The sequence below is a fragment of the Eubalaena glacialis genome, chromosome X, assembly GCF_028564815.1.
Source record: "Eubalaena glacialis isolate mEubGla1 chromosome X, mEubGla1.1.hap2.+ XY, whole genome shotgun sequence".
Taxonomy (NCBI): Eukaryota; Metazoa; Chordata; class Mammalia; order Artiodactyla; family Balaenidae; genus Eubalaena; species Eubalaena glacialis.
In genome coordinates, this window is record NC_083736.1 from 48,340,563 (window position 1) to 48,365,882 (window position 25,320).

Below are 25,320 nucleotides of genomic sequence, written 5' to 3' on the forward strand. Positions count from 1 at the left end.
CCTCAAAGCAGCTCTGTCTCCCAGGAATAATCTGCTTGGAGGAATAATCTAAGAACAAATGAGCTTATATAAAATCTCACTGTTTTAATCCTTAGAACCCTGTCTTAGTTACCAAGCAATATAACTGCATACTCAACTGTTCCAATACCTCAACTCTATAAAGTCTTTCAATTTTTTTCCATTCAACCTACTCCCCTTCACAAATTGAGAGATGACAGACATGATACATAGCACACCACTACCAGGGCTTCCCTAACCAGCTGCTATGCTGCCTTCTACCTCAGTGGCCTGGGTATCTGAAAATTACCACCTGTACAGGGCCCAGATGAGCATGAAGTAGCCAAGCATAGAGAGAATTTTCCCACTTCACTTAAGAGCAAAGAGTCACAGAGAAAAGCCAGGAACATACACTTTCCCACATTCCCTACCTAGGTTACCGCAAAAGAATACAGATGCTTCAGAATTCTGTTCCCTGGGGTGCCTGTACAGATACTTACTCAGAGCTGGCTCCATTTGGCTCATCAGCATCAGAGGAAGAGGAGTGGGAAGAGTCTGGTCCCAAAGGAGGTGAGGCTTTGGAAGTCAGGTAATTGGGAAACTGGGATGCAGAGGAATCATAAGAGACAGCCCAACTGGCAAAGGGGCTGTCCTGCAGCATGGGATCCTCAGAAAAAGCATGGGATTCCCCCAAAGCATGGGGGGAGAAGAGAAGAGAGGAGTTGGGTCCCACTGGGAATGGTGGTGGATATTTCATTTTCTGGGGCACGTGGTGAGAAAACTAAAGGACAAAACAGACAGAAAAGCTCTTTATTTAACATTTTACCAGGCTCCAAGATGGTTTCCCCAGAAGTTGTGACATAGTGGATGATGCCAGTAGCTGGAATTGTTTGGATACAAAGAACCTACTGAGAATAACAAGAAATAATTCTAACAGTGATGTATGGACAGAATCCTCCAAAGGCAGGACAATGGACCAATATATGTCTCCTAGAACCATTCTTCCAACATTATCTAATTTACCTTCACAATGCCCTAGTGGTTACTGATTTGGATGTTTTCTTTACAGAGTCTGCCAGCCTCAAGTTGAGAACATGACATTCTGATAATACTGACATTCTGATAATACTGAATCACCCTAACTCCTTAACTCAGATTACAAAAATCGGGAAGCAATCCAAGTCTAATGCTATCAAATGGTGTCAAGCTTCTTAAAAGATATTTACCATTGGCTTTCCAGCAGAGATAGTGCCCATTTGATTTCGTGGAATGGGAGGATTTCCAAGTCGATTATTCCGAAAACCTGAAGCAAAGAGAAAGGGCTATCCTTTAGTCAATCCTAATAATTGTACCCTGTTATATTCTGCTAACCTCAAATCACCTGAGAAATTATTATTAATAAATAAGTTAACAATTTATTGAACAGCTACTATGCGCCATGCCAAAAACCTTACATAAATTATTTCTTCTGATAACAACCCTATTAAGGAGGTATCCTGAGCCACATTTCATACAGATGTGACTTGCAAAGATCACACAGTTAGTACATAGCAGAGGTAGAATTCAAACTCAGGCCTGACCCCACAGACAGGGCAATTTTACATATACCAGGCCACAACGGAGATTAGCACCAGAAGAAGCCCAAGCTAAGGAAATCGCATTGGATCCCATCTATAAATTCAAGAAACGAGGGCCCTGTTTCATGTCACCTCTCTTATTACATGGAAATCAAAAGGATGTCTATCAAATAGGAATGACTTCTAGGAGGGTGCAATACAAATAAGTGATTCCACTCTGTCCCAGGAGTTCCTGAGGGACTAACTCAGTTTCCTCTATAGACAGAGCAGCTCGGGGTCAAATGGAAGCCTTACCTAGAAAGGAGGAGGGACCCACTGGCAGCGAAGAGAGTTTGGTTGTGACTGAATAGTACTCAACTGCTTTCTTGAATCGTTCTATTTTATCTTCTGTCCTGGACTGGATGTTGGAACATCAAATGTTCAGAAGAAGAAATAACATGAGAGTGTCTTTGTCATGCAATTTATAATTTGAGAGTCAAAACAGTAGCAGAAATCAAATGTTTAAAGAAACCCAAGGGAGCAATTTTTCATGCTGCAGAAAAGATTAGGTAGGGAGAGAGCATTATAGAACATAAAAGCTGGAATACTTAAAAAAATTAAGTTTAAAAATAAATAAATAAAGTTTACTTACATTTTGTGCTATTCTAAAATGGTCACATGATCATTAGAAAAAATACATAAAGATAGGAGAAAAAAACTACACAGTACCATCACCCAAAGATATTTTGGTGTGCTTCCTTCCACTAATTTTTTTTTTTTTTTTTTGGCTGTGTTGGGTCTTCATTGCTGCGTGCAGGCTTTCTCTAGTTGCGGCGAGCAGGGGCTACTCTTTGTTGTGGTGCACAGGCTTCTCACTGTGGTGGCTTCTCTTGTGCGGAGCACAGGCTGTAGAAGCACGGGCTTCAGTAGTTGTGGCACGTGGGCTCAGTAGTTGTGGCGCGCGGGCTTACTTGCTCCGCAACATGTGGGATCTTCCCGGAAGAGGCTCGAACCCGTGTCCCCTGCATTGGCAGGCGGATTCTTAACCACTGCACCACCAGGGAAGCCCTCCACTAATTTTTAAAATACATTTTTTTGTTGAAGTATAGCTAGTCTACTTTAATACACATATTTTTTCTATAGTTGATACCATACTCGGTGTACAATTTCATATCTTGCTTTTATTACACTACATGATAATTTTGAATGGCTGAATATTTTATCATTATACATATATCATAAATTATTTAACTACTTCTCTAATACCTGACATTTAGGTTATTTCTCACATTTGGCTATTATAACTTACACAGAAAAGAACATATATGTACGTATAAGTTTTTCTGGATTCCAGATTATGTCCATATGAAAATGTCCCCAAAGTGGAATTATTGGTTCAAAAGGTATGAATATTACAACCAGAACCACTTAAATATATACAAAATCCACAATGTGAAATCACTATATATCCACCAGAATGGCTAAAATTAAAGACTATAAATATCTAGCACTGGCAAGGATATGGAGTGACTGGAATCCCAATACACTGCTTGTAAGACTGTACATTGGTAGAGTTGAGAAAACAGTTTGGCAGTTTCTTATAATGTTAAACATATATTTGCCATATGGCACAGCAATCCTACTCCTAAGTATTTATCCAGGAGAAATGAGTACATATGTCCACCAAAAAATATGAACAAGAATACTAACAACAGCTTTATTTAATAGCTCCAAACTGGAAATAACTCAAATGTATAGCAACAGAAGAATGGATAAATTATGGTATATTCATATGATAAAAAACTGTGCAGTAATAAAGAACAAAGGACTGATATATGCAACAACATGGACTAATCTCAGACATAATAATGAATGAAAGAAGAGACACACAAAAGAGTACATATAAAGTTCAAGTAGAAGCGAAACTTATCTATGGTGATAGAAAATACCGTTTACCTCTGCGGGGTTGGGGCTGATTGAGAAGGGGCTTTTCCTTATCAAGCTTTTTCCAATGTAATTTTTAAATCCTCTTGAATATAATTTATGACCTTCATAATATTTCATCAAATAGAATATAAGATATTAAAGTCATTTCTAATTTCTCATTATAAATAGTGCTCTGATGAGCATATTTTTACATAAGTTTCTTGGGTTATTTCATAGGGCATATTCTTAGAAGTGGAATTACTAGGTCAAAGGATATGGTCATTTTCATAGACTCTTGACACATGATACTAAATCTCTTTCTAAAGCAGATGTCTCAAGTTATACTCTCATCATCAGTGCATGAGAGTGCCCAATTCACCCTATAGCCCCAGTGTTGAATATTTTCTACAAAAAATCATCTCCTAACTATAACACTTAATTTTATAGGAAAATTAAAAGATATAATAAAAAAGAAAAAATTTAAACAGTTATAATCTTATCTCTCAGAGTTTGTAATTGTTAACACTCTAAGATCTACACAGCATTCCAGATCTCTTTACTTGCATGCATGCAGGCACACAAATACAGATATCAAGATCTCCAGGTCCTCCAGCCTCACTTAGAAACAAAATATCACTCTCCTTTTTCAAAAATTGGACATAATTGTTTGAAAAAGGGTTTCAAATCTAAAGAATGTTTGCAAATTACTGACTTACAGACTGACATGTGAATAACATTCCATTGCATCAAGGTTCCATTATATATTCATTATTATTTCCCTATTATATTTAATAACACATAATAATAACTAAAAACAATCTCCTAAGACATACAAGCCATACACAGAATCTTCCTTAATATCTCTACCTCTGTACCCACTCCCCTCCCCAAAAGTGACCACTGTTACCAGTTTGGTATATGTCCTGTCATAACTTTTGCTGTGTTTATACACACACATATATATGTACACCAATATGGTTTTGCTTTTTTCACATAAGTGGAATCTTATCATATTGTTTTTCAAATTGCTTTTTGCACTTAACAGTATGTCTTCTAAACTATTATATGTCAGTGAGTATAGATCTATGGCCCAATCCCCTGAAATACTGAATTATGTGTACTTCCCTCAGTGTACCACTCTGTTCTGTGCCCTGAAAGGCAAACATTTACTCTTCCTTCAAGAGGCACCAATTCTGTGAAATCTTTCCTTCTGTGAAAACTTTATTGTGTTTTGTTTCTTTGTTGTACTTATTTATTTGCTTTTACCTCCCCATTTAACCTCAAGTTCTGTGAGGACAAAGAATGGTTTATTCACATTTATATCCTACTGTCTAACATGGGACCTTATCTATAGAAGTTCATTCAGTATTTTATATATGATCATATTTAATTAAGTCCTGCCCTTTTCTTTTAAAGATCCACAGAGGCCAGAAGTAGCAGAGTAGAACCCCATACTTTGACACTATTACCTAGCAGTTTTTGTATGTTTGTTAAAAGAGCTCTCATAATTCCATAACTGTTAAAAATGTTTGTGAAAATTATACAACAATGAAAAATGGTTTAAAACATAATGTTAAGTGAAAAAAGCAGGCTAAAAATGACTACACTGAGATGACTACCACATCAAAACATACATATAAAGAGGACTAGGAAATATTTAGGGTGGAATTAGAAGCAAAGTCTCTATTAAAAAATTTTGTTTTATTTTGTTTAGTGAAAAGTGGATTCTTGTTTTTAAGAATAGTCATTATCCAAGTTCCAAAACTCATGAATCTACAAAGGAAAGCAAAAGCTATAACATTAAAAATATTCACCACTCAATTGAGCACTTACAAAACTTTTCCTCCATTTATATACAATGGAATATTATTCAGTCTCAAAAAAGAAGGAAATTCTGATACATGCTACAACATGTTAGAACCTTGAGGACATTATGCTAAGTGAAATAAGCCTGTTGCAAAAATATATATTATATAATTCCACTTATATGAAGTACGTAAAGTAGTCAAAATCAGAGGCCAAAAGTAGAATGGTGGTTGCCAGGAGCTGGGAGGGAGGAGAGAATGGGGAGTTATCATTTAATGGGTACAGAGTTTCAGTTTTACAAGATAAAAAGAGTTATGGGGATGAATGGTGGTGATGGTTGCACAATATTATGAATGTAATTAATACCACTGAACTGTATATTTATAATGGTTAAGATGGTAAATTTTACGTGTATTTTACCACAATAAAAAATTGGAAGGAAAATTTATTCTCCATCTAAACAGTATCCCCTACTTAACACTAGGAGTGGGTACAGAGGTAGAGATATTAAGGAAGATTCTGTGTATGGCTTGTATGTCTTGTATGGCTTGTATGTCTGTGTATGGCTTGTATGTCTTAGGAGATTGTTTTTAGTTATTATTATGTGTTATTAAATATAATAGGGAAATAATAATGAATATATAATGGAACCTTGATGCAATGGAATGTTATTCACATGTCAGTCTGTAAGTCAGTAATTTGCAAACATTCTTTAGATTTGAAACCCTTTTTCAAACAATTATGTCCAATTTTTGACATAATTTTGTCCCTGCCCAACATGTCAATTTCTCTTTTTGTGAGTCAATCTCTTCCTAATCATCTCATGAAAACAGCTGAGAGTGCAATGCAAAGTAACAAAGTGAATGACCAAATCTGTCATAAAGGTCAGGATTTCCTATAGTCAAGGGACATGATGGAGGACTGCTCACATCATAGTAGAAGCCACGGATCAATGAGGATCTGTTGCAGTTAGTGTTCATCAATGGTGGAAGAGAGAATTATGAAAGATGATGGCAGGCAAGACACTTGAAAAGAGAATGATTTGAATATCAACAGAATGTAAGCCTTTTGGGAAAATAAAGCCCAAGTATACTTTTTATTTAAAAACAAAACAAAACAAAACACTCTTTATGATTGTGCCAGAAAGTTAAATGTGAACTAGTGGGTGCTAGACAGTGCTATCACAAAATTTTGTTAGGAAAACTTATGCCCCCAAAATCAAACACTGATTTCATTCTTTATTCATTTAAAAACATCTACAGAGAAGTTTCCATTCTGGATAAGATGGGGTAAGTGCCCTCCACTTTGTTCCCACTGAAGGTAGTTACAGAAACCAGGAGCCACTATTTGAAGACTCTGGGAAGAAGACCAGAATTCAAAGTACCACCAAACCAAGGGTGAGTTTAGCATTTCTTTTTTCTCCAATGTCCCCTGGTGTGGACACAATGCAGCCTGAAATCTGGAAGCGTCCACCAATGTGGAGAGAGCTCCAGGAGAAACCCTAGTCCAGTTCTGGCTTGAAGAGTGGGAAAGGGGTCTCTGAAAACTCAAGAAAATGTGTGGAAATACCCCCATTTTTCTTTTTCTTTTTTCTGTTCTCATGTGTGCCAGCCTGAAGCAAACCTGTGGTGGCAGCAGTGGCAATAGGGGAACAGCGGGAAGCTAAATCTCTGAATGAGGAAACTTCCTCTCTGATCAGAGAAGCAGTGGTCTCAATAGGGTGGAGTGAGCCTTCAATGCTTTTTCTCTGTCCTCCTGCTGCTTGGCCCTAGACGCTGAAAAAGGGTGGCCCAATGAACCGGGAAGTACTGAAGGGATTGCAAAGAGAGAGCAGCACATCTGTGGATCTGACACTTAAAACAGCAGACCACAGACTCTGAGAACTGAACAGATAAACCACTGCCCAAGTCCCAGACTGGCAACTGGGTGGCGTTCATTGGACTGATCCAAATAGGTTTGCAAAGGCTTTGAAAATTGCACTGACATTGAAACCAAGGCCCACAGTAGGATGGTGAGAACTTGTGGTCTGAACTTAAATGGGTCAATTGCCTCTTAAAACAAAACTGCCAACATTCCCCACTGTATTGAAATAAGACTAAGAACCTCAAAACATAATATTCAAAATGTCCAATCCAAATTTACTTGGCCTGGGCATAACCAGGAAAATCTTAAATTGCATGGAAATAATCAATATATGCCAACACGGAGATGACACACATGTTGAACTTATCTGACAAATACATTATGCAGCTTTATAAAAATGCCTGAAGGTAGGAGAAACACTTTTGAAACAGAAAGATAGAAAATCTCAGCAAAAATAAGTAGACCTTAGGACCTTTCCCCTAGATCACACTTTTTCTCTATTCACTTTAATTCTCAACTCAACTTTAAAAAAATGTATACGTAGTAGGTGATATTTAGCAGACATAAAATCAAAATCAATTCGACCTAAATGTCAGGACCCTGAAAAAGACTGTCATTCCACTGTTTAAATTCTGTAATTGCTAAGAACAAAACTTTGCTTGTGTTTATCCTCACTGTTTCTCTTTTACCCAGAGAAAAACATTCTTTGAGTAGGTTTAAAATAAGAATAAATAATTTAAAACTCAAAAAAAAAAAGAAAATCTCAGCAAAGAAAGATAATACATAAAGAAGAACCAAATGGAAACTTTAGAATTTAAAATACAATACTCTTACTGTATAGCACAGGGAACTCTGCTCAATGTTATGTAACAACCTAAATGGGAAAAGAATTTGAAAAAGAATAGCTACATGTATATGTATAATTGAATCATTTTACTGTACACCTGAAACTAATGCAACATTGTTAATCACCTATACTCCAATATAAAATAAAGAGTTAAAAACAAAAAAATCTATACTCCACTATAAAATAAAAATTAAAAAACAAAACAAAACAACAAAAAAAGAAACAACCTCAGGGACTTCCCTGGTGGTCCAGTGGTTAAGGGGACATGGGTTCAATCCCTGGTTGGGGAACTAAGATCCCACACATGCTGTGGGGCAGCTAAGCCCACGCGCCGCAACTATTGAGCCTGCACACCAAAACTAGAGAGAAGCCCGCGCACCACAACTAAGACCCAACACAGCCAAAAATAAAATAAATAAATATTAAAAAAAATTAAAAAAAGAAATAACCTCAAAAATAAATAAATAAATAAATAAAATACAATACTCAGAATTTAAAAAAAAACTCATTGGATGGGTTCTACAGCAGAAAAGAGATGACCAACTTCAATAAGTGGTGCTGGGAAAACTGGACAGCTGCATGTAAAAGAATGAAATTAGAACACTCCCTAACACCATACACAAAAATAAACTCAAAATGGATTAAAGACCTAAATGTAAGACAGGATACTAAAAAACTCTTAGAGGAAAACACAGGCAGAACACTCTCTGACATAAATTGCAGCCATCTTTTTTGATCCACCTCCTGAAGTAATGAAAATAAAAACCAAAATAAACAAATGGGACCTAATGAAACTTAAAAGCTTTTGCACAGCAAAGGAAACCATAAACAAAACAAAAAACAACCCACAGAGTGGGAGAAAATATTTGCAAAAGAAGCGACCAACAAGGGATTAATCTCCAAAGTATACTGTGCTGGCAAAAAGTTCACTCAGGTTTTTCCGTAAGATGTTACAGAAAAACCTGAGTGAACTTTTTGCCAACCCAATACAAGCAGCACATGCAGCTCAATATCAAAAAACAAACACCCAGTCAAAAAATGGGTGGAAGATCTAAATAGACATTTCTCCAAAGAAGACATACAGATGGCCAAAAAGCACGTGAAAAGATGCTCAACATCACTAATTATCAGAGAAATGCAAATCAAAACTACAATGAGGTATCACCTCACACTGGTCAGAATGGCCATCATCAAAAAATCTACAAATAATAAATGCTGGAGAGGGTGTGGAGGAAAAGGAACCCTCCTACACTGTTGGTGGGGATGTAAATTGGTGCAACCATTATGGAGAACAGTATGGAGATTCCTTAAAAAACTAAAAATAGAATTACCATATGATCCAGTAATCCCACTCCTGGGCATATATCCAGAGAAAACCATAATTCAAAAAGATACATGCACCCCAATGTTCACTGCCGCACTATTTACAATAGCTAAGGCATGGAAGCATCCTAAATGTCCATCGACAGAGGAATGGATAAAGAAGATGTGGTACATATATTCAATGGAATATTACTCAGCCATAAAAAAGAATGAAATAATGCCATTTGCAGCAACATGGATGGACCTAGAGATTATCATACTAAGGGAAGTAAGACAGAGAAAGACAAATATCATATGATATTGTTTACACATGGAATCTAAAAAAATGGTACAAATGAACTTATTTAAAAAACAGAAACCAAGTCACAGATGTAGAAAAACTTATGGTTACCAAAGGTGAAAGGCATGGAGGGATAAATTAGGAGATTGGGACTGACATATACACACTACTATATATAAAATAGATAACTAATAAGGACCTACTGTATAGCACAGGGAACTCTACTCAATACTCTGTAATGGCCTATATGGGAAAAGAATCTAAAAAAGTGTGGATATATGTATATGTATAACTGATTCACTTTGCTGTACACCTGAAACTAACACACCATTGTAAAGCAACTATACTCCAATAAAAAAAATTTTTTTAACATCTTTATTGGAGTATAATTGCTTTACAATGGTGTGTTAGTTTCTGCTTTATAACAAAGTGAATCAGTTATACACATACATATGTTCCCATATCTCTTCCCTCTTGCGTCTCCCTCCCTCCCACCCTCCCTATCCCACCCCTCTAGGTGGTCACAAACTACCGAGCTGATCTCCCTGTGCTATGCGGCTGCTTCCCACTAGCTATCTATTTTACGTTTGGTAGTGTATATATGTCCAAGCCACTCTCTCACTTTGTCACAGCTTACCCTTCCCCCTCCCCATATCCTCAAGTCCATTCTCTAGTAGGTCTGTGTCTTTATTCCCGTCTTACCCCTAGGTTATGAAAAAATTTTTTTAAAAAAGAAAAAGAAAAGAGATGGCCAAGGAAAGAATCAACAAAGTTAATGATGAATCCATAGAAATGATCCAGTGTGAAAAACAGAGAGGAAAATAATTTTTTAAAAAACAGAGTCTCAAGTATCTATGGGGTAATAACAAAAGGTCAAACACTGGTGCCATTGTAGTCACAGGAGGAAAGGAGAATGTGGAACAGAAAATCTGTTTGAAGAATAATAGCTGAAAACTTCTCAAATTTAGTGAAAGATATACTTAGAAATTAAAGAAGCTCAGCAAACTCTAAAGAAGATAAATTCAAAGAAATCCATGCCTGATACATCACTGGAAAATTCTACCAAACAATTAAAGAAGAAAAACACCAATTCTACACAATCTCTTCCAAGAAATGGAAGAGTAAGGAATATTTGCCAATACATTTTATGAGTCCTGCATTACCCTGATATCAAAATCAAACAAAGAAAACACACACACATAAAAACTACAGTCCAATATTCCTCATGAAAATACATGTAAAAATACTCAATGAAATACTAGTAATTTATATCCAACAATGTAAAAAAAGAATAATACATTTTTACCATATCTTGGGAATGCAAGGATGGCTCAATATTCAAAAATCAATGGACTAAAGAAGAAAAAGCACATGATCCTATCAATAGACATACAAAAATACATTTGACAAAATACAGCATCCATTAATGATAAGAACTTTCAGTAAACTAGGAATAGAAGAGATCTTCCTCAACCTAATAACATGCATCTACAAAACCTATAATTATACTTAATGCTGACTGAATGCTTTCCCCAAATATCAGGAACAAGACAAGGATATCCTCTCTCAGTAGTCCTATTCAACACTGTTTAGAAATCCTAGATAGTGGAGTAAGTCAAGAAAAAAAAAGGGCATACAGACTGGAAAAGAAAGAACTAAAATTGTCCCTATTCACTGACAACCTGATCACTTATACAGAAAATACCAAGAAACCTACCGAAAAGCTCCTAGTGAGTTTAGAAAGGTTGCAGCATACAAGGTCAACAAACAAAAATCAATCATATTTCTATATACTAGCAATGAACAATTAGAAACTGAAATAAACAAAACAATATCCTTTATAATAGGTGCCTACAATATGAAATACTTAAGTATAAATATAAAACAATGTATAAGACATAAGCTGAAAACTATAAAGCACTGATGAACTAAATCAAAGACAACCTAAATAAATGCAGAGGCATATCATATTCATGGATCTGAAGACTCAACAAATTCATGTATATATTTAAAGGAATTCCAATTAAAACCCACCAGGATTTTTTGTAGATCTAGACAGTATTATTCTAAAATGTATATGGAAAGAAAAATGAACTTAAATAGACAAAATAATTTTGAAAAAGAAGAATAAAATTAGAGGAATCACTACCCAATCTTAAGACTTACCATAGAGCTACAGGATTCAAAACAGTGTGCTATTTCAAAAGAGATAGATACATAGGACAACTGAACAGAATACAGTCCAGAAATACATCCACACAAATACAGACAACTGATTTTTGACAAAGGCAATTCAATGGAGAAAGAAGAGTCTTTTCACCAAACTTTGTTGAAACAATTGAACATCCACATGCAAAAACAAAACAAAACACCTCACACTTCTAAAAATATGAACTCAAAATGGATGATTTGTTCTAAATGTAAAATGTAAAACTATATAATTCTTAGAAGAAAACAGGACAATATTGTTGTGCCAGCAGTTAGGCAAAGAGTTCTTAGACATGACACCAAAAGCATGATCCATAAAAGTTAAAAATTGATAAAAATTGAAAACTTTTGCTTTGCAAAAGACACTGTTAAAAGAATGTAAAGACAAACTACAGACTGGGAGAAAATATTTGCAAACCAGATATCTGACAAAAGGTCTAGTATGCAGAATATATAAAGAACTCTTGAAACTCAACAGTAAGTAATCAAACAACCCAGTTAAAAAATGGGCAAAAGACTGTTCATGAACACACCGTTCACCAAAAAGGATATATGGATGGTAAATAAGCACAAGAAAAAAAATGTTCATCATTAGTCATTTGAGAAATGCAAATTAAAATTATGATGAACTACCACTACATAGCTGTTAGAATGACTAATAGTAACAATAACAATACCAACAATAACAAGTGCTAGTAAGGAATGGAATAGCCACTCTGGAAAACGGTTTGGCAGAGTCTTATAAAGTTACAGTTAAACATATACTTACCATACTACCCAGAAATCCCATTGCTAGGTATTCATATTAGGGAAATGAAAACTTATGTTCATACAAAAACCTGTACAGAAATGTTTATAGAAGCTCTATTCAAACCATCAAAAATTGGAAACAACCCAAATATCCTCTAAGGGTGAATGCATAAACAAACTGTGGTATACCCACACAATGTATACTACTTGGCAATAAAAAGGAATGAATTATCCATACATGCAACATGCAACAATTTAGAACAATCTCAAAGGCGTTATGTTGAATGCAAAATGCCATTCTCAAAAGATTACATACTCTATGATTCCGTTTACATGCTATTCTCTAAAAGATATAACTATGACAGAGAATAGACTGGTAGTTTCCATGGATTAGGGATGAGTTTGGATGTGATTGCAAAGGGAAAGCATGAGAAATTTTGGGGGTGGTTCAACTGTTCTGATCCTGATTGAGATGTTGGCTACATAAATCTATACATGTGTTAAAAATTCGTATAACTACCTACACACAGATGCAAAAGTGAGTTTTACTGTATGTTAATTTAAAAAATAAAACTGAAAAACCCAGAGTATAAATATAAATGAAATTTTTAAAAATAAAACTAGCTTATTTTCCTAACTTTTAGTTTCATTTCACAAGACAAAATCCCAGTTGAGCCCCTTTTTCACTATTAACGATGAAACATTGATTCTTGTTTTAAGTAGACCTACTTAAGTAGTCTTTTTCAGTATCCATTATCCTCCAATAAGCAAGACCTCCTTTACATTAAAATATACACTGAAACAAAAAAAGAAAAAAGGGAAGGATATATGCCAGAGTGATAACTATAGCAAGTTGTTTCTGGTTAATGAGATCATAAATGACATTTTCTAAATCTTCTAGGATGAGCTTATATAACTTTAATAATCAGTGGAAAAAAGGTAAAGAATCCTTTAAATCCAGGGCTAGTGATGTTTTCTAAAAGAAACTTTGGGGCTCCAGTCTATAAGCAGAGAGAAGATAAGCAGCTAGGAGGAGAGGAGGTAGGCAGCACAAAAAAGATCAGATCTGCTGGTGGTATTTGTGAAGGTAAGAAAACTGTCCATTCTTAGGAAGGGGGAGGCTAGCTCACCTGAGACTGTTTGAAAACATCCTTCCCAACCACATCCAGGTTTGAGGGGTCTTTGATGGAACTAACATACTCAGAAACAGCCTTGATTACCACATCACAGGGAGGAAGAACCAGCTGATGAGCTCTGACCTAGAAGAAGGAAGATAAGCCAGGCACACTGATATCAAAGATGGGTCACTAAGAAAAAGGGTGAGATAGGGGTGAGATACAGAATTCAAATTCAGTTAATTCACTGAGAGACAGTTAAAATCTTTTCTTTAGTCTTCCCTCTAATTTTCAGTACAGAACACTTGGAACCAAGATTGAAAAGTATAAAGAAAGACAAAACCATAGCAGCAATTATCCCACTACAAAGATAACCACTGTTTTATGACACTGCCATAATTAATCAGTTTTCTATCATGATACATTTTGGCTGCCTCCAAGTTTTTGCTATTAAAGGTAATGTTGTAATGTGCGGACCATGTTTGGATCCTGATTTGAACTAACCACAAAAAGGCCTTTGTGAGACAATCAGGAAAATCTAAAAATGGATTAGATATTTAGATGATACCAAGAAATTATCATTAATTTAGTTAGGAGTAATAATGGCATTGTGCTTATGTAAGAAAATGTCTATATGTTTTAGAGATGCATATCAAAGAACGTGAGAGTGAAATGACTTAAGGTCTGGCATTTGTTTTAAAATACATTAGTAACAGCAACAACAACAAAAAAAAACCAGCAAGTGTGGCCACATCTTAATAACTGCTGGATCTGGAAGATGTTATAGTGACGGTTAACTATATTATTATATTATTTTTTCTACTTTTGTGATGCTTGAAATATTTTTAAATAAAGGTTTTTTTAAATGCTGTGATGAAATGTAGGTATGATTTGTTGTCCACCATCCAATTATTTAATTACGAGCTTCCTAGAATGGTAATTACTGAGTAAAAGGCTATAAACTTCTTAAAGGCTTTTAATACAAATTATTTAGCCAAATAATCATTCCTTCCTTCAACAAATATTTACTGCCTACTGTGTGCCAGGCACTGTCCTAGGCATCAGGGATACAGCAGTGAACAAGATAGACAAAACTCCCTGCCCTCAAGGGAGCTTAAATTCTAGTGTAGGTGTGTTGGGATGGGGTAAGTGGAGTCAAACAAACAGAATAAGTAAAACGTATAGTGTGCTAGATGTAGATAAGTGCTATGGAGAAAATCTCGGCAGAGAAGGGGGTAGGGAATGCAACTGTGTGGGGGGCGGGGCATGTAATTTTAAATAGGGTGTCAGGAAAGGTCACTCTGAGAAAAGAACATTTGAGAGAACCTATAGGACTGAGGAAATATCTATGTGGGAGGTAAAGGCATTCCAAGTAGAGGGAATGGTAAGTGCAAAGGTTCTATGAGCAAAAGAAAAGGGAAGATGAGATCAGAGCTGTACCACAGGGCCAGACAGTACAGGGCTTTGTAGGCCATGGTAAAGATTAGGTGAGTGACATAAAGAGCCATTGGAGAATTTTGAAAAGAGAAGTGACATGATCGGAGTCAGGTTTTAAAATGACTCTGGCTGTTGCATTAGGAATAGATTTGGGGCCACGGGGCGGAGCAAGAAAGAGTGCAAGCAGAAGACAAACAGTTAGTAAAGTGTTATAATAATCCGGGCAAGAATGGTGGCTTGACCAAGGTAGTAGCTGTGAAAATGGTGAGAAGTGGATATATTCTGAAGGAAGAACTGATGGTATTTGCTGACAAGGGGAGATATGGAGCATGAGAAAGAGAGAAGTCAAGGATGACTCCAAGGCTTTTAGGCTGAGCAACTGGAAGGATGAGGTTGCCATTAATGAAAATTAGTGAAGGCTGTGGAAGGAAGAGGTTTAGGGGAAAGATCAGGAGTTTCCATTTGGACATGTTTCTTTGAGATATTTAGTAGGCCATTAGATATTAGAAGCTGGAGTTCAAAGGGGAGGTCAAAGCTGGAGACATACATTTAGGACTCATCAATGGACAGATGGTATTTAAAGTCACGAGACTAGATGAGATCAATCACCAAGGCAGCACGTGTGGATAGAAAAGAGAAGGGACTGAGGATAGAACTCTGGGACACTCCAAAGTTAGGGAGTAGACAAGACCAGGAAGCAGCAAAGGAGACAGAAGCAGCAGCCAGTGAAGTAGGTAGGAAACTACAAGAGAGTGGTGTCCTTAAAGCCAAGTGAAGAACAGGTTCTAAGAAAGAGAGAGTGAGCAACTGGGTCATATGCTGCTGACTGGTCAAGTAAGATGAAAATTGAGACCTGGCCGTTGGATTTATTAACATCATGGTCATGGTGACTTTGTTGAGAGCAATTTCAGCAAAGCAAATTGAAGACAGAACACGGAAAGGGGATAGTAAACAGCTCAAGCCTAGACAACTCTCTAGAAGAGTCTGCTATAAGGGAAGAAGAAATATGGAGCAGTAGCTTGGGTGGAGGGAGTGAAGTCAAGAGCAGGTTTTGTTTTATTTTTTAAGATGGTTACATGCTTATGCATCTGATGGGAAAGAGCCAATAAGAGAGGGAAACTGTTGATGTGGGAGAAAGAGGGGAGAACTGCTGAAGAAGAGAACTGATGCCCTTAAGTTAGCAATGGGGGGGACTTCCCTGGTGGTGCAGTGGTTAAGAATCCACCTGCCAATGCAGGGGACACGGGTTCAAGCCCTGGTCCGGGAAGATCCCACATGCGCAGAGCAACTAAACCCGTGCGCCACAACTACTGAGCCTGTGCTCTGGAGCCCACGAGCCACAACTACTGAGCCCGCGTGCCACAGCTACTGAAGCCCGCGTGCCTAGAGCCCATGCTCCGCAACAAGAGAAGCCACCGCAATGAGAAGCCTGCGCACCACAACGAAGAGTAGCCCCCGCTTGCCGCAACTAGAGAAAGCCCGTGCACAGCAACGAAGACCCAAAAATAAATAAATAAATTTATATTAAAAAAAAAAGTTAGCAATGGGGGATGGATCCAGCATAAGAGTAGAGGGGTTGGCCCTAGACAGGAACATGGACAGGTCATCCAAGGCGGGCAAAGCATGCAGGTGAGAAGATGAAAGGGTGGGAACTGGTGTAAGTTATCTTCCCATTGCTTCAATTTTCTCAGTGAAACAGGAAGCCAAGTCATGAGCTGAGAGTGAGCAGGGAGGAGGGAGCATTAGAGGCTTAAGGAGAGAGGAAAAGGTGTGAAATAGTTGTCTAGGAGACTGAAAGAACTAGGGAAATATAATACCACCAACAACTTACACTACCTCCAGAAGTGTATGAGAGCACCAGTCTCAACAAAGCCTCAATAGGAGCGGGTAGACTAATTTTTCAATATTTGCTAAACCCTTAGGTTAAAAAAAAAAATCACACTGCTCATTTAATTTGCATCTCTGATCACCAGTGAGGTTTAACACCCAGTCATATTATTGGCCACTCTATTTCCTCTTTTGTGAATTGTCTGCTTCTGTCCTTTGCTCATTACTTCATTTATTGGGGTATTAGTATTTTTCTTCATAGGTTTGTATGAATCCTTAAGATAATAAGGGTGTGAGATAATAGAAAATATACATTGTTCTCTGCCCCCAGTTCCTGGCATAGAGCATCTAAAACCCTTGTAATTTCCTAAGTGGTAAGAGCACTAGGAGCATCTCTTCCTCTAATGAGGTGACTCTGGGTGGGCTCCTGGATGAGGGCTGGTCACTGGTAAGACCAAGCCATGATTAGAAGCTTGGAGTTTTCAGCCCCACCCCCATTGTCTAGAGAAGGGAGAAGGGCTAAAAATGGAGTTAATGATCAATCATGCCTACATGATGAAGCCTCCATAAAATCCCAAAAGTACAGGTTTTGGAGAGCTTCCAGGTTGGTGAACACATCCATGTACCAGGAGGGTGATGTACCCCAACTCCATGGGGACATAGGCTCCTGTGCTTGGGATCTTCCCAGACCTCACCCTATGTATCTCTTCATCTAGTTGTTCATCTCCATCCTTTATCATATCCTTTAATAAAGTGATATATGTAAGTAAGTATTTCCCTGAGTTCTATGAGGTGCTTTAACAAATTAATTGAACTTGAGAAGGGGGTCATTGGAACCTCTAATCTATAGTTAGTTGGTTGGTCAGAAGCACAGGTGATAACCTGGGGTTGTGACTGGTGTCTGAATTGGGGGGGCAGTCTTGTGGAACTGAGCCCTTAACTTGTGCGATCTGACACTATTTTCAGGTAGATAGTGTTAGAATTGAGTTAAATTGTAGGACACCCAGCTGGTGTCACAGAAAACTGTTTGGTGCAGGGAAAAAAACCCACATGTTTAGTGACCAGAAGTGTCAGAAGTGAGGTGTTCTGTGTGAGTGCAGTAGTAGTATGGGAGTAAAGGAGAAACACAGGAAAGAAAGACATAGGAGGGAATAACTGGATTTTTCCCTACACATTAGGTAGAAAACTGAGTTTTTCCTTTTTAAGGGTATTGATCATAATTATAAAGTTTTTGTCTGTAAGTGTCTGAAATATTTTAAGCCTAATGAAAGATATTTATTCTACCAAAACTCCAATCAAAACCTGATGTCCTCTAGGCATGGATGTACAGGCAGGAAATGGGTCACGTTACCTTAAGTGATGCAAGGGGATGTTCTGGTCCCAAGAGGCTCCAGTGAAAAGCGGCCAGGTCCTCATCTGGGAGAATGTGGTTACCTATAAAGTATATTTGTCATTTATTGACTGTACAAATGTTTTCTTAGAACCTCCAGGCCATGAGAGGACTTCTGGGAGAGAAAACAATCAAATAATTCACATAGGTCTATATTCTTAATGTAACAACTACAGTAACTATGTTTGATTACCTACTATGTTTCACATGCATCATGTGTATCATCTTTATAATAACTGTGTAAATATTATTACCTCCAGTTTATAGATAAGGAAACTGAGGTTTGAGCAAGTCTAGTGACTTTGCCCAAGGTGCCACATCTAATAAGTGCCCACACCAGGATAAGAAGCTAGGAATGTTTGACTCCAAAGTCCATGCTATTTTCTATCACCCAGTCATGCTGCCTTTTATAATAACAGCCGCCAATTACTGACTGCCTACTAAGTGCTGGGCATTTTATATATCTTATTTCATTTAACCTTATCAATAGCACTGTGAGGTATTATTATTCCATTTCACAGATGAGGAAACTGAAACCAGGAAGGTGTAACTTCAGTGATTTGTCCAAGGCCTAATTCCAAAACTTGTGCTGACTCCACTAGATTATCCAAGCTCAAATCCTTTGGGATTATAAACAGAGGTCACACCTGAGACAAGATATTAACCTTCATGCTGTCAGTACTTGGAAAACCAACTTGAAACATAATCAACACTCTGCAATTTACTTTGAAATACTCCTTTAAAAGAAAGATTGATGATGGATAGAATGGACAGATATATGATAAAGCAAGTATAGTAAAATGTTAATGGCAGAATAGAGGTGGTAGATATAGGATTTTCACAGCAAAATTCTTTCAATTTTGCTGTACTTTTGGGAATTTTCATAATAAAATGTTAGCACAACAGAAAAAAAAAGAAAAAAATACAGAATGATTTGTGTTCTTGACCTAAATTTAGACAGTGGGTAAGAAATGCTAATGCTCTGAGTGGGAAACCAAAGTTGTCTAGGGCTAGTAAGATATTTGGCCTAAGATGGTACTCTGCATAAAATACTTATAGAATGTAACAAAAGAAAAAGTTTTATAGGAACCAAAATAATGTTCTGGAATATCCTGTATTAATTTATAAGACAAACATGCTGAGTTTCTAGTAAGAAGCCAAAAAGCACAGTGTTTGGCATGCAGACTTTCAGAAGATAAATCCAACAATGATAACCTAAATCACTCTAATCTTCATCTCTTAACACTGCAAGAGGAAACTTTAACAATCACTGGAGTCTGTTCTTTGGACCACCTACCTAGCAATGCAGCAAATATGGGAAAATTCATCCGCTTCAAACCCAGCTGCTTGGCCACCTCCTGCATCAGGAACTGGTTGGTAGTAAGGTTCTTCCCATTCCAGCTCAGCTTCAGAGCATGGGAACTATAGTAAGAGGGAATATTGTAGAGAGCATACTCGGAGTCATGGGCAAGAAGGCCATGGAAGCCATTTTCCCTGAAAAAAGCCACCACTTCCAAATGGTGGTCTTCAAGGCTCTGAAAGACCTAGGAGGGAAGAAGAGAAGAACACATCATGCAACAGAAGCTGACCTGTATTTGGTTAGAAATCAGGAAGGTGAGTAACTGAATTTTATAGTTTGTTGAAATTTAAGATTATATGAGGCTGAACAAAATACTCTTAAAAAAAAAAAGCCTCTCCTACCCTAGAACTTGATTATTCCTGTAAACACAGGCAGCATTATCCATGCGTTCATTGAAATGTCCAGTCTTTTTTGACTCCTTGCATGAAACTATGGCCTGAGGTTCTTTAAAAGAATGCTGAAATTAACATGGTATATATTATTTAAGTTTTTACTTTAAACAATAACAGGAGAACTTTGTTAGAAAGATAATAAAGCTATTATATATTACTCAGCACCATATGAGCTTTACATACATTATCTATATACCATATGTGCTTTACATACATTATCTCATCATCAGAACAACCATGGACAAGGTAGATATGGATGAAAAAACTTACAAGTGGAGGGATTTCCCTGGTGGTGCAGTGGTTAAGAATCCGCCTGCCAATGCAGGGGACCCGGGTTCGAGCCCTGGTCCGGGAAGATCCCACATGCCGCGGAGCAACTGAGCCTGTGCGCCACAACTACTGAGCCTGCGCTCTAGACCCTGCGTGCCACAACTACTGAAGCCTGCACGCCTAGAGCCCGTGCTCCACAACAAGAGAAGCCACCGCAATGAGAAGCCCACGCACCACAACGAAGAGTAGACCTGCTCGCCGCAACTAGAGAAAGCCCGCGCACAGCAACGAAGACCCAAAGCAGCCAATAAATAAATTAAAATAATAATAATAATAATTTTTTAAAAAAACTTACAAGTGGAAATAGACACAGAAAGGTTAAATGACATATAGCTAGAATCTGAATCTAAGTTCATCTCTTTAAAAAAAAAAATCCCTGCTTTCTCTCTTAGGAGCACCTTAGACCGCAGGGCACCCAAATAGGGAGGGCATTTCCAAAAGTTAGAAGTCAGAAACTTCACCCTATTTTAGAAATGGAAAAACTAAGGCTGCGAGAGGTTGGCCGCCCCCAAAGTTGCATAATGAGTAGTATACACAGGATTCAAACCCAAGCTGATCTGACTCCAGAATGCACACTTTCTATTGTACCAAACTTCTTCCTAGTGAGCACTATTTTTAATGTAATAGAGGCAGATTGTTAAGTGCCCCTCCTGTGCACGTGTCTATTGCTGTACATAAAGCATACCGAAATGATCTGCATACTGGTTCTGCCACACTAAGTTCCTTGACTGCAGAAACTTTATTTATAATCTCTGTATTCCTGGCTCCCACATAAGATCTGGTGCATAGTAATATGAATAATAATTACTAACAGATACTGAACATGTACTATGTGCTAAGCAAGGTTCCAATTACTTTACATGCATTAACTCATTTAATACTCAAAACAATCTTATGAGGCCATAACTATTATTATTATCCCCATTTTACATTACATCCCTAGGTCACGTAGCTGGAAGGAGCAAAGTTTGGATTTTTGTCTCTAGAGCCTGCAGACCTTGATAATTTTGTTGAACTCAACTGACCAATTTTTTTCATTTAAGTTTTAAAGGAATGGTAGTTTTCTGGAGTCTGACAGGAGTTTCAACACATTAAGCTTTTTCTAAGCTATGGAAAGAGAGTCTAGTCACAGTAGATAGCCATGTCACACATTAAGTCACAACAGGGGGAGGGACACTGGTAAGCAGATAGCAAAGTAAGGTCTGTATTTATTTGATATCCAGGCAAAGGAAGCAAAAATCCTTACTTTGCACTGCAACATATTTATGTCTAGAGTTACGATTAACTCCAGATAGGTCAGGGTAGGAGTACAGTTTTATGCTGTCCCCTGGTGACAGTTTCTTCCAGCATATACCTCTCATACCAGTCACTGATTGGGCATCCATCTACCTTGTACCAGGCATAGTGCTAAGTGTGATATGTTCTCTCTCATCATCACAGCCTGACCATGTGGGCATTATAAGCCCCATTGTTCTGATGAGGAAACTGAGGCTCAGAGAAGTGATGTGGCATGTTTAGGGCTACAGAGCTGGGAAACAGGAACCTAGGTCAGACTGACACCAAAGTCCATGCTCTTTCTGCTACAGTACATTACCTTTAGCTGGTCTGAAGCTGATTATGCCACCATCCAAGTGATTTCAACTCCAGAAAGCCAAGGACTAGTGATCTTTAACAAATCGAATGGCTCTTATAACACTAGGAATATAAATCACAATCATCTGGAAAGCATTTTCAAAATATAAAAACCTGTGCCTCACCTCAGATCTGTTGAAACAATTTCCTGAGTGTGATCCAAATGCCTATATTCCAAAATAGCTTCCAGTAGGTTCTGATGCACACTCCCAATTAAGAACCATTGACCTATCCCAATTACTCATTTTTAAAAAAGTTTTAGCTTTATTGAGATATAATTGACATATAGAATTATAAGAGATTTAAAGTGTACAACAAGGTGATTTGATATACATATGCCCAATTACTCATTTTACTGCTTAAGCAACTAGCCCCCTAGAAAGGATAGATGACTTGCCATGGTTATCTAGCTAATCTGCAGCAGAACCAAGATTAGAACAAAAATCTCATGATTCCAGATATAAAACTTCTTTCACTACATATTCTAGGGTAAGTAATGGAAAACAATAGAATAAGAATCTCACAAATAATCCCTCACAATTCCCCAACACCCTACTCCTACCAGGCTAATTTCCTAACTACCCTTCTCCAAGATTACTGTTTCCTTTTCTTTGCTCACTTGGTTTCCCTGCCTAGACTGCTATATTGCCTGTCTTTCCCAAAGTTCCAAATACTTTCCATAGGGCTACCACCTCTTACATAAATTCTTTCATTATTTCTCTCCTCTTAAATCTTATAGCACTGAGACAGCTGACACAGTCAAGGAAGTAATTTGACAATACCATCATCTGCAAGTTTTAAGGCCATAGATTCCTTCTGCCTCTCGTGTGTATCTTCCATGGTCCTAACCAGCACTAGAAAGGACACAGAGCTGGAGTTGACAGAATAGCAAAGAAAGGCCTACAGAGGCTGTAAAAAAGGAAAGCAGCCCTGGCAAATGAAAGGGCACCATTATCTCAGTATTTGACTTCAACAACTGATGTACAAAAGTCACTGGGAAAAGTCTGCCTGGATTGCAGGTTACTTAGAGCTCAAGTAGCAAAGTAATATTAGGTATCAACTGAGTACCTACTATATACCAGGCACTGTTCCAAGTACACCTCATGTCCATTAACCTTGCAATAACATCATGATGCATTATTACCTCCCTTTTACAGATGATGGAACAATGAGGCTCAGAGGTTGAAGAACTTGACCAATGTCACACAGCTAAAAAGTGAAGCTAGCCAATAAGCACGTGAAAAGATGTTCAACATCATTAGTTATTAGAGAAATGCCAATCAAAAAACCACAATGAGAAAACCAATTAACACATACTAGGATGGCTATAATTTTTAAAATGTAAAATAACGAGGGTATGGAGAAACTGGAATCCTCCATACATTGCTGGTGGAAATGTAAAATTGTGCAGCCACTTTGGAAAACAGTCTGGGAGGTCTTCAAGTGGTTAACATAGGGTTATTACATGATCCAGTAATTCCACTCATAGGTATACACCCAAGAGGACTGAAAACATACGTTCACACAAAAACTTATACATGAATGTTCATAGCAGGATTATTCGTAACAGTCAAAAGTGGAAAAAACCCGAATGTCCATCAACTAACAAACAGATAAACAAAAGATGGTATATTCATACAAGGGAATGTTATTCAACCATAAAAAGGAATGAAGTACTGATTCACGCTACAACATGAATTAATCTTGAAAAAATTATAAAGTGAAAGCAGCCAAACACACTTTTAAATGAATTGTCCAGAACAGGAAAATACATAGAGATGGGAAACAGCCAGGGACTGGGAGGAAGAAGGATTGGAGAATGACTGCTAGCAGGTACTGGGTTTCCTTTTGCGGTGATAAAAATGTTCTGAAATTTGATAGTGGTAATAGTTTCACAACTCTGTGGAATAGACTAAATACCACTGAATTGTATACTTTAAAATGGCAAATTTTATGGTATCTGAATTACATCTCAATTTTTAAAAACTGGAGTTAGGATTCAAATTCTGCCCACAAAGCCCATGCTCACTAACTCGCTTTAAAAACTTTTGATTATGGAAAATTGTAAAATAAAAAGGTAAAGAGAATAGCATAATGAACCTTCATGATACCAGTATCCAGTTTCATATATCAATGTTAAGTCATTCTTGTTTCATCTACTTTATTTTAGCTTTTTTATTAATATAAGTTTTTTACTGTGATAAAAAAAATTACATAACATAAAATTTACCAACTTAACCACTTTTTAAAGTGTACAGTTCAGTAGTGTTAAGGATACACACTTTGAGACAGATCTCCAGAACTTTTTCATCTTACAAATCCAAAACTTTATACCCATTAAACAATTCCCATTTCCCCCTCCCTCAGCCCCTAGCAACCACCATTCTACTTTCTGAAACCGAAACAGTGATTAAAAATCTTCCAACAAACGAAAGCCCAGGACCAGATGGCTTCACAGGCAAATTCTATCAAACATTTAGAGAAGAGCTAACACCTATCCTTCTCAAACTCTTCCAAAATATAGCAGAGGGAGGAACACTCCCAAACTCATTCTACGAGGTCACCATCACCCTGATACCAAAATCAGACAAAGATACTACAAAAAAAGAAAACTAAAAGCCAATATCACTGATGAACATAGATGCAAAAATCCTCATCAAAATACTAGCAAACAGAATCCAACAGCACATTGAAATGATCATACACATTGATCAAGTGGGGTTTATCCCAGGAATGCAAGGATTCTTCAATATATGCAAATCAATCAATATGATACACCATATTGACAAATTTAAGGAGAAAAACCATATGATCATCTTAATAGATGCAAAAAAAGCTTTTGACACAACTCAACACCCATTTATGATAAAAACCCTCCAGAAAGTAGGCATAGAGGGAACTTAGCTCAACATAATAAAGGCCATATATGACAAACCCACAGCCAACATCGTTCTCAATGGTGAAAAACTGAAACCATTTCCTATAAGATCAGGAACAAGACAGGGTTGCCCATTCACACCACTATTATTCAACATAGTTTTGGAAGTTTTAGCCACAGTAATCAGAGAAGAAAAAGAAATAAAAGGAATCCAAATCAGAAAAGAAGAAGTAAAACTGTCACTGTTTGCAGTTGACATGATAGTATACATAGAGAATCCTAAAGATGCTACCAGAAAACTACTAGAGGTCATCAATGATTTTGGTAAAGTAACAGGATACAAAATTAATGCACTGAAATCTCTTGCATCCTATACACTAGTGATGAAAAATCTGAAAGTGAA

General features: G+C 37.2%; 1 protein-coding gene across 6 annotated transcripts in view; it reads right to left on the bottom strand.

The window, feature by feature from the left end:
• FAM120C (family with sequence similarity 120 member C) overlaps positions 1-25,320 on the bottom strand; it is a 162,820-nt gene that overhangs the window by 109,046 nt on the left and 28,454 nt on the right. For 3 of the 6 annotated variants that reach the window (XM_061179463.1, XM_061179462.1, XM_061179461.1), the window contains exons 2-7: positions 19,623-19,869; positions 18,287-18,369; positions 13,687-13,815; positions 1,869-1,971; positions 1,224-1,300; positions 498-778 (exon numbers count right to left, since the gene is read on the bottom strand). In XM_061179463.1, the coding sequence (XP_061035446.1) occupies positions 498-778; positions 1,224-1,300; positions 1,869-1,971; positions 13,687-13,815; positions 18,287-18,369; positions 19,623-19,869 (920 nt within the window). Of the gene's footprint in view, positions 1-497; positions 779-1,223; positions 1,301-1,868; positions 1,972-2,399; positions 2,576-13,686; positions 13,816-18,286; positions 18,370-19,622; positions 19,870-25,320 lie in introns of those variants that run through there. The other 3 variants (XM_061179464.1, XM_061179465.1, XM_061179466.1) reach the window with 3 other exon arrangements.